Here is a 15,278-nt window from a genome sequence, read left to right as displayed (position 1 = left end):
ACATATTAGTGATAACAATGCAAAATACCATATTTTGATAAAAATTTCCAAATAATCTAACATGATAACAAACAGGGTAAACAATGTGATAACAATTAAATAATAAATTTGTGCAAATTTTACTATGCTGATTTCATTTTGTAAGAATGATTCATTAACGAAACAACAAAAATATATAAATAAAAAATAGTATTCGCCTATAAGAAAATTCCATGGATTCTTTACTATATTGGAGAATTCAACAAACAAACAGGTTAGTAGTATAAATTCGTTTTATGATATAATAATAATAATAATAATAACAATAATAGGAATTTGGTTGAGTTATTGATTAAAATATACTGGGTGTAACAATTAGATTGGAATATAAATAGACTAACTATCATAATCTCATTCTACGTAAAAAAGTTTCAAATAAAAGTGGTTGGATTCATAATTAGGCTAAAACATCCCTTGCTAACATTATATTTGACTTGGCATCATTTAAAACTCATAATATTGATTGATACGAAATAGATGAAAAGTTTAAATTAGACAGATGTTTTTATATCCTGTATACATGAAATATATATATCAGGATATTATAATCTCAAGTTTCTAATGCTTAGAAATATTGATGATACGAAAAAAATTTTGATATTGGTGTTCATAAAATCACCTAATTTTTCCATTTCCGTTTGTCACCCGGCAGGCGATAAATCACGATAGCTAAAAACAAAAAGAGATACCAAGCTGAAATTATAATAACGCTGTAATTAATTATAGCGTTCTCAGGGCGTAAAAAGTAAGTCTGAGTTCGTGAGGACGCAAATTAGGGCAAAATTTTGTTGTGTAAAATTTCTCCAAAACCATAAAAGATAGAGAGTCGAAATTAGCAGGTTTATAAAAATAATGCAAACACTGATATTCAACCCTGTCTATACAGAGTATTTTAACAATTAACTCGATCAATTGCTTATTTTCACTTGTTTACAACATTTTTTGTTGAACATCTTCTTTGAAACCGACCATCGGCAGAAATTAAATGCTTTCGGGTCAGAAATCTTGAGTCTATCTAAGAAAGAACTAATTCATATCTAGAGATGAAAAACTTTTGAAATATATGCTCATTTACACGTTGATAAATTATTTTCAGATTCCTGTGAGTTTTCCAGTGTTTATTTGAAAAGAACAGTCGAAATTTTCTTCGCAACTTACCCAAAATAATTGGTTAATATCACAAAAGCATTGGGACATAATCCAGGTTAAATTACGTCTCTAACAAACCATGTTTAGGTAAAATCAAGTTTTAAGTAATTCAACTTGATGCTATAGTTAGAAATGAAATGGCATTCAATCTATATTTAGATTGCGATCCAAATGCTTTACGATATAATTTGAAGCAGTTAGGATATAATCCAGGCCCAATTACACACACAACATATCGTGTTTATTTGAAAAAATTAGAGGAATTGCAAAAAACTTCTTCCAAGAATATCCAAAATCAAGTTCTAAGTAATTCATTACCATTTAGAAATGAGAGTACATTTAATTTGTATTTAGATTGCGATCCAAATACTTTACGGTATAGTTTAAAACAATTAGGATATAATCCAGGTCCAATTACACACACAACATATCGTGTTTATTTGAAGAAATTAGAAGAATTACGGAAAATGCCTCCAAGATCTACTCAAAAGCAATCAGAGAGTAATTCATTATTATTAAAAACGAATAAGGAAACATTCAATTTGAATACATACAATAATCCAGATACTTCGCAATCCAATTTCAAACAACTGGATTTAAAAGATGAATTGCAGAAAAAACTTTCAAGAGCTACTGAATGTCGCGCTCAAAATAATTCACTATTATCGATTACAAATCTAACGACAGTCGATTTTAATACAGACTATGATCCAGATACTTTACGATATAATTTGAAACAATTAGGATATATTCCTGGTCCAATTACACCAACAACATACCGTGTTTACTTGAAGAAATTAGAGGAATTACGAAAATTATCTACGAATCATACTCAAAATCAACATCAAAAGAATTCATTATTATTGGATATAGATAGAGGAACGTTGAATAAATTAGATGAAATACCAAAGATTCCTTCAAAGGTTAACAAAAATCAACCTCAACATAATTCATTAAAATTAGATAAAAAACGAGAAGTGGTGACTTCGAATTCACATTGTGATTCAAATACTTTACAAGACAATTTGGAACAATTAGTATTAAGAGAGAAATTACAGAATGTTACATCAAAAACTACTCAAAATCAACTTCAAAGTGATCGAAAAGGTTTGTTATTACTTTTATTTTATATATGAGATTTCTCGTACGTTGCGGTTTAATTATTTTCTATCATTTTATTCTAGCATATTCGGCTGAACTACAAAAATCAATACAAGAACCTGAATGGATGAAAAATTGTGATTATATACAATTAGAAAAAAAATTAATTGACGAATACATAAATATCCCCGCGAGAGAATTACGTGGAGGTAGTACCAAATCTTTCTACACTTATTTATTACTAGATCCACGAATTACATTAAATTTACCCTTTCGAGCATCAACCATGGACCAAACAGATCGATGGAAAACATTTATCACTTCAATATTTTATGTTGGCAAAGGAAAAGGTGATCGAATGTATGCACATTTATTCGAGGCTTCGAAGGCATGGAATACTCAAGAAAGTAATAAAAAATTATCGGGTAAAATTCAGCAAATCAAAGATATTTGGAAGGCTCAGAAAGGCGTCATATGTTTACGTATATTTGAAAATATTTTATCCGAAGAAGCATACACCCGTGAAGCCGTGATGATACAAGCGATTGGTGTTAATAATTTACAAAATTTACAGGCTGGAGAATATCATGGGAGTGTAAAGAAATGGGATATTAAAGATAAATGTTTATTAGGAGTTTATTTATTATATAAAGCAATGCAAAAATTTTTAAATGAAGGGGAGCATCAATTGCGACACGCCGATGTAAAGATTAAGAAATTACTAGCAGAAAATTTGTTTAAATAAAAAATCGAACAGTTAATTGAATCTAGATCAATAAATATTCATTTTTTTTATGAACAGAATAAATAATGAATGTTTACTTTGATTTGAAATACAGCTACTCAAGTAACCAATCTAAAGTGTACCTTTTAGACAGAATGCAGATTCGGGAAAAGTGCAATATTCTATCAAAAATATGATTTTTCAATTATTTATCAATTATCAAATTTCTTGTCCTGATTGTGGAAAGTGTACCTTAGACAGAATGTAGATTCGGGAAAAGTGCAATATTTTATTTGTGGAATTTCATAATAATCTTGATATATGAATGAAGAATGGATGTTATTCTATTAAACTGCGGAAATAAGACCGTCAACTAGGATAAAGATCCTATACCAGATCGAATTTTTTTTTTGTAATTTTTGTATCAACATTCTTTTTTTTATTGTAAATTTTTAGCTTAAGGTAGTAGTAGGAGCACCAAGGCAATTTTAGATTTAGAGTTGAAATTATTTGTACTTTATTTTCAACTTTGATGATGAATTTTGTTATAATTTCATGAATGTAGAGGAAAATAAATATACAATTTTTCGATATCTGCCTTGTTTCTCGAAATATTGAAAGCCAAATAATTGAAAAAATTTTCGATATTTTGAAAATTACTTCAGATATCGAAAAATTGTATTCTTACTTTTCGTCTTATATTATCAAGTTAGAACATAATTCACCATCAAAATTGAAAAAATATATTTTTCAAATTTGTGTCGCCCCACTATCGTGCTCATACATCCTTAATTAGTCGAACACAACGGGTTTATTAAGATTTTAACTTTAATTTAAATAGTTTTTTTTTTTTTTTTTAAATTTCCACCAACTAGTTTTGGAGAAATATATGAAAACATATCATCCATCTACCGTTTTACCACAAGACCAATGTTAAATATGTCTATTTTAAAGTCATTTATTTATTTAAATAATCGAGTATCCCTCCTTAAAATTTTTCAGAATTGATTTAGACTTAGTCCAACTTTATATTTAAAAAAAATCAAGCTTTTTATTTTAAATTGCCTTGGGCCTGTACATCCTTAACATATTTACTTATTTATTTATTAATAAAATTAATATTTTTAGGGCGAAAAATCGAAAAAAAAAGAGTACTGGGGAGTTATGGTTTGAAAAAAATACTTTACTATTGGATAAAACATTAAAATGCAATATTATCTTTTACTTATATGATTATACCAAAGAAATAAATTTTTGAAAACGTTATCTATCTTATTAAAAAGAATAAATGCAATCATTTAAGTAAAATAATAGTCACTTATTATTAAATAATACATATAAAATAATAATACATTCCCATTGCATATTAAAAATTTCCCAATGAACGCAAACTATATATATTTTTTTTAAATTATAGTAGAAACATTTAACAAAATGTTTATATAACAATGATTTAACGTTCAGTGGAAAATTTATATTTATATTTCTAAATTACAAATTATAATTTTAAACAAAATCTCTATATATGTGAAAACATTGTTGTTTATTTGAATTGTTTAATTTAACCGTTTCATTTTTATTTATTTGATAGAGCAATGATTTTTTAAATTTTTTACCATTAACCTGGCGTCACTGTTCTCGGGTGTCAAATACCCGACGCGACGGTTTTTAAAACCCTAATAATTATTTTGCGTTATTTGACGCTCACAGTAACTGCGACCCTTGACCTCTTTGAGCGTATTAAGCTATTCTATTTAATGTCGCTGCGGCTACGGTAAAGTTTGCATGTATGCGAAGAGCACGCGGATGAGTTATACCCGGCCACAATAGCCACGTAACATTTATAAATACAACGTATTTATTTATTAATTTTTTTTTTTAAATAATGAATTGCATAACTTTCACGATTTTACGAAAGTATTAGCTATTATATTTAGTAGTGGAGTTTGCAGGTCTCACGTCTTTGAAGAGCGAGCAGGTTAGTTATACTCGGCTACAATGGCCATGTAATATTTATTTATATTATATACAGTTAACTTTTTTACATTTTTGATGATAATATGCCCATTTTATTTAACTACCTATTTCCCTAATATAGAAAACTAATAAAATACTCGTATACCCGACTACAAGGCTATGTTCTGTTTGATTGTCACAATGACGCCGGGTTAAAGCTAACCATGGAAGAGTTAGAAACACAATGTCATACTTTAATTTAGTATTCAACAATAAGTTAAATAGAGAAATATATTTATTTGTAAAGAGAGTGAAGGATAGATATACAGGATGTCCCAGAAGTAACAGCCATCAGATAGAAAATAAAATTCTAAGACGAAAAGTCATTTTCCATTTTTGGATCCGATTCACGAATAATTAGTAGGAGGGAGTGGTAAGAAACTGCGAGAGCGTCAACGTTACGATGGCGTATACGTATGAGTACGTGTGCAAGTGTGTGAATTTGTAGGGAGCCACCCGCCCCTCGCCACCCGCCCCTCCATAGAATCAACAAATGGAAGATGACTTTTCACCTTAGAATTTTATTTTCTACCTGATGCAACAAGGATGTGCCTTATTGCTGTGACATCTTGTATAAATTTACATCTAAGTATGATCATTGATTTTAAGATTGTATGCCCAATACTATTTACTTAAATTTCTAACGCCTCCAAGGCTTAATCAATATTCTTGGAAATATTTAACTCATAAACTTGAAAATTATCAAATGAAAATTGCAATTGTTTAGATTGAAATTACACTTTATATGTAAAATAGTAAAATACAGAAAAATAATTTGAAAAAACCCGAGAATAAACGAAACTTAGAAGAAAGAATAATAAGAAAGTAAACTATTAAAAATTGCGAAATGCAAAGATTTAAATGAGCATAAGACAACATTTTTTACACATTCTAGATTAGAGACCATCCATTAATTACGTCGGACGTCAAGGGAGGTTGGAGGGGCCATCAAAATGTGGCAATGTGTCATAAAGAGTAAGAGGAGTCGAAAATTTTGTGACTTCACATATTAAAATTTAAAATATGAACGCAAAATTTATATGTAAAAAGAAAAAAAACTAATTCATAAAAACCAAGTTATTATTATACTCCCTTTCTAAATTTTCCCATACTATAAATTTTTTTAAACAAGAAAAGGTTAGACGTGCCCGAAAAATTCGAATGATGATAACGCTATGTGGATGGAAGAAAAGATGTTGATACTACGGATATTTTTGACATAAATATTTTATTAACGTAATCATTCGTTTGTCTTAACTTAATTAATCTTTTGTTCTGTCTATTATTTAAATTATTTGATTTAATCTTGATTTTATTAAAGATTTTTATTAAGAATTTAGGAGGAGCTTAAAAAATGTGACCATCTGTGGCAAGGGAGAAAGAGGGATTCAAAATCGTAAAATTGATGTAACGTAATTTATGGATGGCCCCTTAGTTGAGCTATCTACGTGTTTTTAAAAATTAATTCGAAAATAAAAGGACAAATAAGGACGTTTGATTTTCCGGGAATAGATAATTAAGCATCTAGGTTATCCGAGTAATAATTAGATGCAATTCGGTGGCCAAGAAAAATCAGCGATGTGGTACAAAGAATTAACGAGAAAATAAACACAATGGATTTTATAAATTACATTTACTAAAGTATTGCTCTTATTCTTTTCCATGAAGATGAAAGAAGACCGCAAACTATCGCCTTCTTCAAGCTCCCTCTAACGAATTTGACAATTTTTCATAGTATACAAGATTTTATACCTTTCCATGACGTGCTTGACTTGAAAGTTGAAGTTTCGTAGTTTCACAAAACAGTCCTATTTTGAAATTATTTTTAATCCATACCAGGCGGCAATGGCTCATTCGGTAAAACATCATTTGCAGACTCAATTTTTGGGGTAACAACTTCAGAGACAGCAGGAGTTGCTGCTATTTTTCCACTTAGAACATCCATAATAGATGCTGGTAAATGTGCCCGTTGTGATTCAGTGAATGATTTCACATGTTCTGACAATGGTTTCTGTAAATCGGGACATATTGACAACGCTTCAGCTAATTGTGCTGTTGGTAATTGTAATAAAACTTGAAAACTTTGTGGTTTTGTACGCTGACAACATTTAATAAAACCTTCCCATACTACCTTTTGTTTCCATACTTGTTTTAATATCAATCGTTGCAATATATTCATAACGAACCCAGAGAGACGTGGATATAACGATAGTGATTGTATTACAGTTCGCATTAAAAGCGTAGGTAACGGTGTTACATCCATTAACTGTTGCATGACTACAGCCAAAACTTCTTGTGTATAAATATGTTTCTCAGCAAAGCATAATGAAGTTGCTTTCATGACCGTTTTTAAATCAGCTTTTGATTGATCAATTGAGTGTAATGCAATTAATAATTCAGCAGGTGTAATAGGACCATCAGAATGACCAGCTAATAAACGATTAAAAACTTCTTTCACCACCACTGGATTCAATTTAATCAATTTCGGTAATGCCCCAATAATTTCTCTTTTCGTTAAACCATTTAACACCGGTATTAAAAAGCGTACATCTGACACTCGTGTTTGATATAATTCCCGTACTTTTGATACAAGTACTGCACTAGGCGGTCCACGATCAGTTAATATATGTATAACACGAGTCACTAACGTTTCAGCACCTTTTGGACAACTTTCAACGAGTGTTAATAATTCAGGGGAATCCATTCCCATACCCCGCACAGGTTGTTCGAGTAAACGTAATATAATACGTTTTGTATCCGCTGTGGTTTGTGTATATATTCGCGATAATTCATGAATTAAGGTTTCCTTGATTGGTAAAAGTGCTAAATAAAGATAAAGACATGCTTTACATGTTTCATCGTTCCAATTGTCAATAATTTTTGGACGTCCAACATCTTCACCGAATAAAATTGGTGGAGGTTGTGATTGTGTCAGGAAATCTAAATAAACAATTGCTTGCTCTTCGATAACACTTTGAAATTCTTTACCAGAACGCTTATATAATTGTAGAACACGTGTAGTAGCCTCTTCACGGACAATTGTATTCTCGTGAGATGTATGATGTAATAAAACGTGAACGAATATAATTGCTTTTGTCGGACGTCGCGATATTAAATCGTATAATAGTGCCATGATAGCACTTGCACGATTCTCTTGAATACATACTCTTTTTAATATATCAACAGCTTCTTCAGTTATTAGCGGTGCTTCTAAAACAATTCGTGATAATAGTAAATCACGATCTTTAATTTCACCTTCTAAATTTGTTAATATAGCACATAATAAATCGTTGTAACTTTGATTTGGTTTGCCATCACGCCTCAAAACGTTTGTCATACGACTGAATCCTTGCATATAGCTATATTCTTCATATAACCAAGCTAATGCTATGTCAATATGTGCTTTTAGATCTTCTAGAATGAATGCTAAAACTGTTTCACGTACAGATGGACCAAATGTACTAGCTAAAGTTGTAATTATTTTATTACGTAAAACAGATGCACCCGATTTAATTGCAGCTTGTTCAGCACGTAATATTCTTTTAACGGATGTTTCTAATAAATATTGTCGTGTATCTAATGTCAATGGTTTCGTTATTTGATCTAATCGTAATGTTTTTATACGTGGCTTTCGAATTGCTTTTTCTTCATCTTTACCTAGAAATAAAAGTGAAATTATTATTTATTGATAAAAAATAATCTTTAATTTAGATTAAAACGGGAATTTTTTTAAGAAATTTAGAAATAATTTTAGAAAGGCATAGGATAGTAAAATAACGTAGATTTTGCACGATTGAAAAAATCAACAAATATCACCACTAAGCCACTACTTTGTACCAATTTTGAATTTATCGAGTTCATAAAAACAAAATTCGTTGGAGAAGTTGAAGGTCATGGAAATTCACTATAAAAACTGTTTCTACCCTGGTGGCATAAAATATTTGAAGAAAAAAGAAGTCTTAAAAAATCTTAGGAACTCTGAATAACTCTGAATTTCTCAACGTTTTTGGACTGTCTAATTCAGACTTAATAATTTTAGATAACTCGATAATTAGACAGTCCAGAAAAACGTTGAGAAATTCAGAGTTATTCAGACTTCCTAAGACTTTTTCAGAGCTTTTAAAACTTACTAAGACTTACTCTTCCTTCGAATATTTTTTCCATCAGGAGCGGATCCAACCCTCAAAAAAGGTTATGGTCACTGCCAGTCGAAAATCGGCCAAGTGCAAGTCAGAGTATGAACTCGGTCATTATCGATATAGTTAAATCCTTTAAAGGAGAAGTTTAAAAAAATATATGACGCCCTGACCAAGATTTTAGTACAGTTCCACGTGGGCAAAGTAGGGCGAACGTTCCCGTTGTGTAATTAATAAACTTGTAAAATGTTAGTTTGTTCGCTCACGCAAAACTACTAAACTGCCCTCAGTGAACGTAAACGCTAATATAAATTTTAAATTAAATAATTTTGTCTGTTGCCAATTTTTTTAAATAAAAAAAAAAATATTAAATAATTTTATCTAGGCGCTTACTTGAACTGCAAACTCAAGCTTACGATTCTTCTTCGCGAAAACATTGATATCAAGGTTCACATCTTTGCGTATATTTAGAAGAGCAAGTTCGGATAATATTTTGTGTGCCATTGAGGCACGTAATCAATATTATACTCTGCGAAGAGCAGAAAACGATCCCTCTGCGGTATTTGTAAAAAATTTTATATGTTAGGATACAAATCTTGGTCGCACGCTTCAATGAGATGAGCTATCGACTTTGATATGGCGTATTCATCTATAACAGTTGATTAACTATCGTTAATTATGAATAGCCGGTGCATCAGGATCATCTGTCTCGATACCGATATCCCAGTCCCTGACACTAACATTTAGTTCAGGAAAAAAAACTCCCAACTGAAATAGATCGAGTATCTCCGGAGACAATCTCTGAATAACGGAATCTAATAGAGGTATGTGAATTGAATTCGAAAATTACTCTTATTCCCTTTTCTGTTGATTTCGCTCGATAAATGTCTATTAAGGTTGTGAGCATGCCCATCGTGCCCACATCGGTGGATCCGCGCTTGTACGTTTACTACGTTAAATGGAGTCTGTTTTGAAAGAGATTGTATTTGTATTTAACAACTTATAGTACGGAACACTGATTTTTTACGGTTCTTTTTATTAAATTCGTGAAAATTTTTTTTTTTTTTTTTAAATTACCTTTATTCATCGCTTTTTCTTCTTCAGGATCAATTACTTCTTTCTTAATTTCTTTAACTATTTCTTCATCCATTCGATTGTCGTTTACTGTAACCGAAGCAGTAACAGTCGCCGCCGTATTACTATTACTACATCCTGGCCCAACACCAGCTTCAGTAAATTGTACAGCTAATAATTTAGCTAATTTTCGCAGTTGTGATGATGTTCCAGGATTTGCAACTGGTGTATAATTCGAGCTAAAATGTGATGGCATTACATTTGGTAATGAATGCATTGTTTTCATAACAATTTGGGTGACAGTCTCATTGTTTAAATTATCAAAAATAAATTGTTCATTCATTTTCAATGCCATCTCTTTTGGTTTTTCTGTATCTTCAATAATTATTTCACGTGATTCAGGTGTCATTTCTAAACGAGGACGTTTTGCTAAAGGTACTGACGGTGATTGTTGATTGGTTATGGTTTCAATGTTACGTTTAGCATATTTTTTACGTTGATGTTCATCTAATTTTGGTAAAGCACGATTTATTTCTTGAGCGCTAACACCCAGTTCGTTTAATGTTGCAATAATTGTATGTTGTAATTCATATGAACTAGGATGTTTTAAAATGTTTATCAATTGTAACTTCATATGTTTCTTCACTGAGCTCACTTGAGATGGTGTTAACGTTGGTGGTAAATTTGAAAGTAATTGTTCCAGGGCAATCACTACTCGTGGCATAAATTCAGGACGTGCTTTTGCTATTCTACATACCGCACCCATACATGCCATTAAATTTACACTGCTTATGTGAGCCGATCCATGGAATTTTATGAGTAGAGTGAATATGTGACTAAAAATTAAATTTTGTTAATTTATAAATTTTATGTGTCTTTATTTTTTAGTTTTTTTTTTTTGGGACTGTCCAAAAAATACGCAAATTGGAAGGGCGATAATTTACTATAGCATTTTCTTCGGAAATCGTTAGAGGGGTTCACTGTCAGTCTATATTTCGATTTTCGGGATTCCAACCCTGTTGCGTCATCCGCCATCTTTAATTTGAGGGTAAATTTTTGTTTATTGAATAAATCGTTGATTTTCAATTTTACACGAAAAATGGTCATTACCAAAGTTATTTAAAATTAAATTTCCTACAATTTTGGTACTTATCATTTTTTTTCTAGAATCTATATTTCCGATTTAGACCTGAAAAGAGGGAGCCATAAATTTTGTTTGTTGCATAATTCGATTATTTTTAATTTTAAAATCAAATATTAATTCGATTGGGCTATTTGTATTCACATCTTATACTAACTTGTAGAAACAGTCATGATACTCATGATACACTTGCAATGCTTTCAAGAACTTTCAAAACATTTCGTTACATAAAAACGCAAGAACTTGTAACTAAAGCCTCTTTTTCGTAGATTTTACGGATAAATTACTGTGTATAGCTTGTCACATTAAGATACGAATATAAGTGCTGCATACACATCCGGATAACTAGACGAATTCTGGATAGTCAAAAAACGGGCTAACTCTTTAACATCTTTGATTGAACTGATTAGTTTACTAATGTCTACCTGGCATTAAACAAATGAGAAAAAAAAGAAGGTGGCACGTTTTTTGAGAAAGGAGCCCCCGAGACGGGAGCCCCGGAGCACAGCCCCGATTGTCCTATCGAAAGGTCGTCATCATATTCAGTAGCATTCATCTAAAAATCTTATCCATCAAACGCAGCTATTGATCTCACACTTTACACAATCAAAATTCCGACAAGGCTTGAATTTATAAAATTATTTTATGTCCGTGTATAATGTAAGTTGTAAACTAATTTAGGGCGGTATCATTAATTCTACTTCTATTATCCCTTAAAATAATATCTTAAATTCTTATTTTGTGAACTTACTTAGCTTCCTCTTCTAATTTTCTCCGACGGGCAAATTTTAATGTTAATGGAATGTCTTCTAATGAAAAATCACTCTCGTTTCGTGTAGCCCCTTGTTCGGGATAAGTTTGAATGAGTACAACCGACTCAAGAAATTTTACTGAATTCGTACGAATTCCATCATTATCACTATCAATCATGTTTAATATTTCCAACTGTAAAAAAATTTTAAAAATAAAAAAAAAACGACTACGATGTAAATGAAATAAAAAGATTAACAATATGTATACCTTAATAGAACTAAATTGATTCCATGCTTGCTCCATCGATTCAGTGATTTGAGAATCTTTTGATAGCCAAATTAGCATATTTTTAAAAATTGATTTTGCAGCTTGTATAACACGTTTTTGAACTTGTACGGAAGATTCATCACACAATAACATATGTAGATTAGGCATGATTGTTTCGATTGCTTGATGATTTTTTTTACTAAAAATTTTGAAAAATATAAAATTTTATTTTTATTTTAGATTTTAATATATTCGCCAGCAATAAACAAACAAGCGAAATACATATTAATTACTCAGATGGATAAAGGTTAAAACTACAACTTATAAGGAATATTCTATGAAAATTTGAAGTCATTAAGAGCAAAACTTTCCAAGTTATAGACAACTGAGTCTCTGGGCGCTTTTTTTTATCTCTATTTTATTCATGTATTTTTATATGTATTTCTTTATTTTATTCATTTATCAAACTTTAACCGCGTTTTTCTCAAAACTTTTTTTAAAATCGGTAGTCAAAATTTTTGTTGAAAACCTTCGGACAGATTTCGCCTAAACTTTGTACAGTTCATTTACATACTAAATACTAATTTCTGAACGAAGAATTTTTTTTCAATTAAAACTTATTTTTTTAATTAAACAAAACATAAATTTTTGTCAAAAATCAAAGTTTAAATAGGAGTTTTTTTATTGCACTTTCACCAAAAATTCAAAAATGAATAAACATTTTTTTAATTCCTTGCTTCAAGTTCAAGACAAACTTATGTACTAGATAAATCTTTTTGGTTTTTTAATTTCAGATGAAGCAATCATGAATTATCCTGACTACCGAATAGAAAATTTGTGTTTTTGAGTTAACCCGGTTCTCATCTGGAGGAATTTTCAAAATTTTTTTATGAAAATGTAGCAAAATATTTTAAGGATCGCGAATAATGCTTAATAATGTAAAATAAGTTTCAAAATACTAATATAATTAGAAAAATATGCTTTTTTTGGTATCTCTGACCCCTTCCCCCCCCTCCTTAATATAGATTTTAATTCTTAACAAAACTTAATCGATTTGGCAAGAAAACTTTCGGTCGGTTTAGCGATTTTAAAAAATAAATGGGATCCAAAAGTCATGAAAATCAAGTTCATATACCATCAGACAAATATTCCCTAAGCTTGCCTGAAATTGAACACGAAATATTTTTCTCCATTTTTGCAATTTTCTCAAGGGATACCTCTTGAAAAAAAAAATCGAATAAAGCATTTTTTATTTCTGAATTTGCTTAAATTCAGTATAAGAGTAATTTTGACCAAAAAATTACAAAAATTGAGTTCATTTAATGATTGATCGAGTATTTTTTATAAATTGTTCCGAAGTTCGATTGGTACCTCCACATCGACGTATCTAGTCATCAAATGAACTGATTATTTGAGAGCTCTTATTCCCTATAATATAGCAAATACAATAAATAAATTTTGAGTATCTTGGTATTACCGAAGACAATAAATAGAGTTCACAAATCAAGTTATGCGTGCCTTTTGTATTAATATATTTAACATTTTACAGTAATCTTAAAGCACGCACACAAGCATTCTCAACGGAAATATATGTTCGGGAATATACATATGAAATGTTTTTAGTTACAAAAGTTCGATAAACATTGCGAAATTTAATATTGTTTTACTTAGTTAATTATATTCATTTACCAAGCTTCTTCCATAAATCCCACAAGCCATTTTCGAGCTTCAGCATCTCGATCTGTTGTAAATGTTAGAATATCTGACAATAATCGTAATAATAAATTTGGTGACTTGTTAATGACAACTTCTTGAATTTTATGTAGTAATTCAATTTTTTCTGCTGTATTAACCGATATTGATGCATTGTTAATCCACTCGATAACCTACAACATGAGCGATAAAAAAAAAACGATATAATTATTGAAATTTGGCGCCGACAATGAGTCATCATTTGGCAAAACTTTAAAGCTTATAATATTTGATAACCTATTCTTTAATTTAAGATAATTTAAAAAAGCTAAATAGCACACCCTTGATTCATCCGAATTGCTACTACCATAATACATATTTAATAAGTTGTTTTGGAATATTTATAAGGCATAAAAAAATTAATTGAATGGGATAAAGATTAGTAAATCATCGCCAAAATATTATAGCTTTTTGCTATGCAATATGGTTCCTAATAATAGTTTTTTAATTTTTTAATATTTGCTAGTTGGTAGACCTTAATTTGTGGTAACTATAAAATCATTATAAAATGTTTGTTTTATTAAATCAAATTAATTCTATAAAATTTTAATATATAAAGAAGAAATAAGACATAATTTAATTAATAAATATTTATTAATCTATTTATTCCAATTTAAGCGCCTGTATGTCTTTGCCCCCTTTAGTAGGGTTTTGTTTGAAAATCAACGACTTGCCATTAATATAACTGGATCAAATAAGAGCGCAAATTTCTTTAAATACGAGGGACCCGAGAGATCTGTCTGAAATTTTATCTTACGATAAAGAGGAAGTGATTTAATATAAATTTCCTCTTTATATGATAAATACCCTGAGTAATCATACACCCATAAAATAGATTTTTTTATGATTGCTCATTGTTTAGATAAGACTCAATGAATATATATAAGCTGCCTTCGCTAGTCAAGAGGGCTTTGCCCCATTATTTCAACAACTTTACACTCTTGCTACAGGGTGTATACAGTGCACAACACAAAATACCGGGTGTACAAGTTACAGAGTAACTCAGTACAGAATGGATAACGTATAGACACACAACTTAATAAGACTAAAAATATCAGAGTTATTCGTTTGTTCGGATTTAATTAATCCTAGAACATGGATCCAAGTCAACAAAGCCACAGGCTAT

General features: G+C 30.2%; 2 protein-coding genes across 3 annotated transcripts; one reads left to right on the top strand and one right to left on the bottom strand.

Annotated features, from left to right (window-relative positions):
* LOC123294090 lies at positions 1-3,482 on the top strand. Its single transcript, XM_044875168.1, has 3 exons — positions 1-253; positions 1,136-2,295; positions 2,373-3,482. The coding sequence occupies exons 2-3, from the start codon at positions 1,326-1,328 to the stop codon at positions 3,032-3,034; spliced, it is 1,632 nt and encodes a 543-aa protein (XP_044731103.1). The 5' UTR covers positions 1-253; positions 1,136-1,325; the 3' UTR covers positions 3,035-3,482.
* A 1,004-nt stretch (positions 3,483-4,486) lies between these two features.
* LOC123294088 (symplekin) lies at positions 4,487-14,575 on the bottom strand. Of its 2 annotated transcripts, XR_006535073.1 has the most exons (7): positions 14,434-14,575; positions 14,090-14,286; positions 12,401-12,599; positions 12,132-12,325; positions 10,243-11,075; positions 6,391-8,686; positions 4,487-5,669 (listed from the first exon to the last, which is right to left on the bottom strand). XR_006535073.1 is itself a non-coding variant. In XM_044875166.1 (6 exons), the coding sequence occupies exons 1-6, from the start codon at positions 14,467-14,469 to the stop codon at positions 6,855-6,857; spliced, it is 3,291 nt and encodes a 1,096-aa protein (XP_044731101.1). In that variant the 5' UTR covers positions 14,470-14,575; the 3' UTR covers positions 4,487-6,854. The 2 variants fall into 2 exon arrangements, 1 of the variants encoding a protein (XP_044731101.1); XM_044875166.1 differs by having other exon boundaries at positions 4,487-8,686.
* Positions 14,576-15,278: the final 703 nt, after the last annotated feature.

Source organism: Chrysoperla carnea, chromosome 2 (genome assembly GCF_905475395.1).
Source record: "Chrysoperla carnea chromosome 2, inChrCarn1.1, whole genome shotgun sequence".
Classification (NCBI taxonomy): Eukaryota; Metazoa; Arthropoda; class Insecta; order Neuroptera; family Chrysopidae; genus Chrysoperla; species Chrysoperla carnea.
This window is presented reverse-complemented; position numbering and strand designations above follow the sequence as displayed.